Source organism: Babylonia areolata, chromosome 4 (assembly GCF_041734735.1).
Source record: "Babylonia areolata isolate BAREFJ2019XMU chromosome 4, ASM4173473v1, whole genome shotgun sequence".
In the NCBI taxonomy this organism is placed as follows: Eukaryota; Metazoa; Mollusca; class Gastropoda; order Neogastropoda; family Buccinidae; genus Babylonia; species Babylonia areolata.
Window position 1 is genome coordinate 17,185,088 of NC_134879.1, and position 3,398 is coordinate 17,188,485.

Consider the following 3,398-nt stretch of genomic DNA (forward strand, 5'->3'; position numbering starts at 1 on the left):
AAATGGTTCATGTTACCCTACAGTGATATTGCTGCACTGGTAAGTGCTTCAGGTAGCTGCGGTTGGTCTGTGTGCACAGGGATTCAAAGTGTACATGTTTTGATGCATTGTAGGCACCTGATAATCATTGTTGGTTTTGAGCGCTCTACGGTTAACGCGTCATTGGTCTGAAGGTTTCTCTGGTGGTTGAGGGTTTAATTGTTAGTGACAGTAGTTTCGTTGGGTTTGACACTTGAGTCATGCCACTGCGAAAACAGCCTGCGAGGCAAGGTACGCCAGGTACTCCTGTGAGGACTCCAGAGCAGACTGACGAGCTGGCACGTTGGGTTAGAGATGAACTTGATAGACCGAAGGTGAGCGAGGAGGTGAAGGGGAAGATAGCGGAAGAACAATCGGTTTATGAGAAGTATGCTGCGATTGCTAGCAAGTTAGGCTTGACTGGAGAGGCCCTCTCCAGATTCATAACAGATTCGGTGAAGGGGGAGAGGGAGGAACTCAGACTCCAGCGTAAGGACGAAGAGGAGTTACAATTGAAGCGCCAAGAGAAAGATGAGGGAAGGTTGTTTAGAGAGAGGGAGGAACTCAGACTCCAGCGTAGGGACGAAGAGGAACAGGCTTTCAGAAGAGAAGAGCTTAAACTTCGGGGGAGAGAGGTAGAAGCCAGCGAGAACAGGAATATTAGCTTAGATCCTCTGGGTGATAAGGACGACGTAGACGCTTATCTGTCACACTTTGAGCGAGTGGCTACCCTATGTCACTGGAGAGAGTCGTCGTGGCCTACCAGACTTATCGCGCTGTTGAGGGGCAAGGCTAGGGAGGCAGTGTTGCGACTGGATCTGGCTGATCTTACCAGCTATGCTAAGGTAAAAGCGGCTCTGCTTAGGCATTTCCGTCTGGATGCCGACGCTTACAGGAAGAAATTCCGGGCGCTGAGGAAGGATGCTGCTGAAACATTTGAACAGCTTCTCATTAGGATGCGCGCTTGTTTCTCTCTGTGGTGCGTAGCTGCTGGCAAGGATGAAAATAATGTTGAGGAGGTGAAAGATCTGTTCATGCAGGAGCAGCTCTACAATATTCTGTCTCCAGAGTTGATAATGGAGGTAAGGAAGGTCAGCCCAGAGAACGCTGATGACTTGGCTAAGGAGGCCACTGTGTTGGCCGAGGCCAAACGAATGAGCCGGGAGGCTAAACATGAGCGGGGCGCTCAAGAGCGACCATTGCAGACACGGCACATTGCGTCCTTGCCAACAAATACTGTTAAGACCAACCTAGAGCAGAGTGAGCAAGGTTTGACCCCGGTTAGTCAGGGGCAACCTAGGTCATTTATCATATGTTTCAATTGTAAGAAGGAAGGGCACATTGCACGGAACTGTCCGCAGTCACAGGTCACGGCGGCAGTGGCTTGTCCTGTGCAGGTTCCCCAGGGAGATACACCGGCTCTGTGTGTCCCCTGTGCACGGAAGCCATACACTCCGCGCTGCATTGTCACTATTGAGGGTATGCCTGCAAATGGCCTGCGTGATACAGGAGCAGGCTACACAGTGGTGGCAGAGCGCTTGGTGCCTGCTGATGCATACACAGGTGATACGATGCCAGTCGTGTTGGCTGAGTCGAGGTGCCGGAATTTGTTGCCAGTGGCTGTTGTAGGCATTGTTTCCCCTTTTATTTGTGGGAGGATTCGGGTTCTGGTTATGAAGCGGCCGGTAGAAGAGGTCCTCATTGGCAACTTGGCTCAGCGGGAGGGCAGTGAGGAGATAGAACACATACCAGTATACGCCAACCCATTGATTGTAGGTGCAGTAAAGACCAGGGCGCAGACAAGGAGGGAGGGGTCGGTCCCAGAGGCCCTCTCCATAAAGGAGCAAATGATGGGGACATCCCGTGCTGATCTGATCAGGTTACAAGAGTGTGACCCCTCTCTAGCGGCAGCACGTGAGTCGTGTAACCAGAGTGTCAGCCACCAGACCAGGGGAGGAAAAGTGTCGTACTGTAGGAAGGAGGGTGTCTTGTTGCGGAAGTTCGAGGGTCATGAGATCATTGACCAGGTTTGTGTCCCTCAGACTCTAAGGAAGGTAGTTATGACGCTAGGTCACGATAGTCCGATGTCAGGGCATCTCGGGACCAAGAAGACCAAGGAACGTGTATTTGCTTCATTCTACTGGCCAGGAATGTGTGCAGACATTGCACAGTACTGCCAGTCATGTCCCCAATGCCAACGCAGTGTAAAGAAAAGAGTTCCCAGAGCATACCTAAGTAGGAAGCCATTTACACGTGTTGAGAGACGTACAGTTGAGCTGATCAAGGGTAATATCGTCAAGCAGCTCGGTTACTCAACAGGCACACCAGCTACCGCCGGTCAGGTTTTCTGCCCAGTCCATTCCTGGAGGAGGCGGCTTTGCTGCTAGGTTCCTCGGGTACTTGCAAGGCAAGTAAGGATTATGCTGAGTACTCCTCTGATATGTATATAGGTAGCTGCTGTACATTATTAGTCCGTGACTTATTTGTTTTTGTTTTGATTTAAACCAGGGGTTTAATCTTGGGAGGGGGGTATTGTCACGGACGACATAATGGTTCCGCTATTTTTTTTCTTTTCTTTTACGTTTATGGAGGGGGTTCGAGTCCATCTCATCCCCTCTTTCTTCTAAAATGACAAACGAAGCTGGCGGAGGCTGGTGGGTCGCTGGATTATTTTTAGAGGCGGGTGTGTTTCGTATGCGCGTGCACGATGTTTTCCATCGTGCGTGTTCCCCTTGCGTTCGAGCGGTAGTGAGATCGTGTTATGTTTTCTATGGTTTGTAAGTGTCTCGTGCAATTGAACGGAAAAAAAAATATATAGGAAGCTGAGTGAACAGAGTGAGCGGAGTTCTAGTGCTTCAAATGCTCCTCGCCGGTTTGTCTCTAGCTTCACTCGAATGGATTCAGTCCTTGGAGAAGGACGGTAGTAGAACCAGCGCTTAGCGGCTGATGTTCGTCGTTCTTTTTCCTCTGTAAACGACTTTGGGTCCGCCAGTGGAACTGTTCATCTGTGTTTCGATGTTAGCACCCGTTGTTCGTTTACGGAACACTGTGCGGTGGCCAGTGGGTGACGTTTGTTCTTGTCCTGTCAGCGTTCTCCAGTTGCCTGGCGCGCGTCTTGAGGTGTTGTGCCTCCGTTCGAATCCTGGGGAACCGTCACGTCGCTCTAGGTAGGAGCTTGTGTTCCAGTCTTTATGTATTTTTCTCCGTCGGGGTTCAGTGTTACGTTTGTATTTTCCGTCTCCTGTTTGTTGTGACCTTTCTCTTGTCATTGTTTATTATTGTTGAAGTTATAAGCATGTGAAGGGGCGATGAGTTGTCACATGCTGCTAAAATGTTATATTGGAAATGTAAGAAATAAATATTGAAATTTAAGAATTGGG

General features: G+C 49.8%; 1 protein-coding gene across 1 annotated transcript; it reads left to right on the forward strand.

Moving 5' to 3' along the window:
* Window positions 1–239: 239 nt before the first annotated feature.
* Window positions 240–2,432, forward strand: LOC143281398 (uncharacterized). The gene has a single exon (XM_076586605.1). The coding sequence runs from the start codon at window positions 240–242 to the stop codon at window positions 2,403–2,405; it is 2,166 nt and encodes a 721-aa protein (XP_076442720.1). The 3' UTR covers window positions 2,406–2,432.
* Window positions 2,433–3,398: the final 966 nt, after the last annotated feature.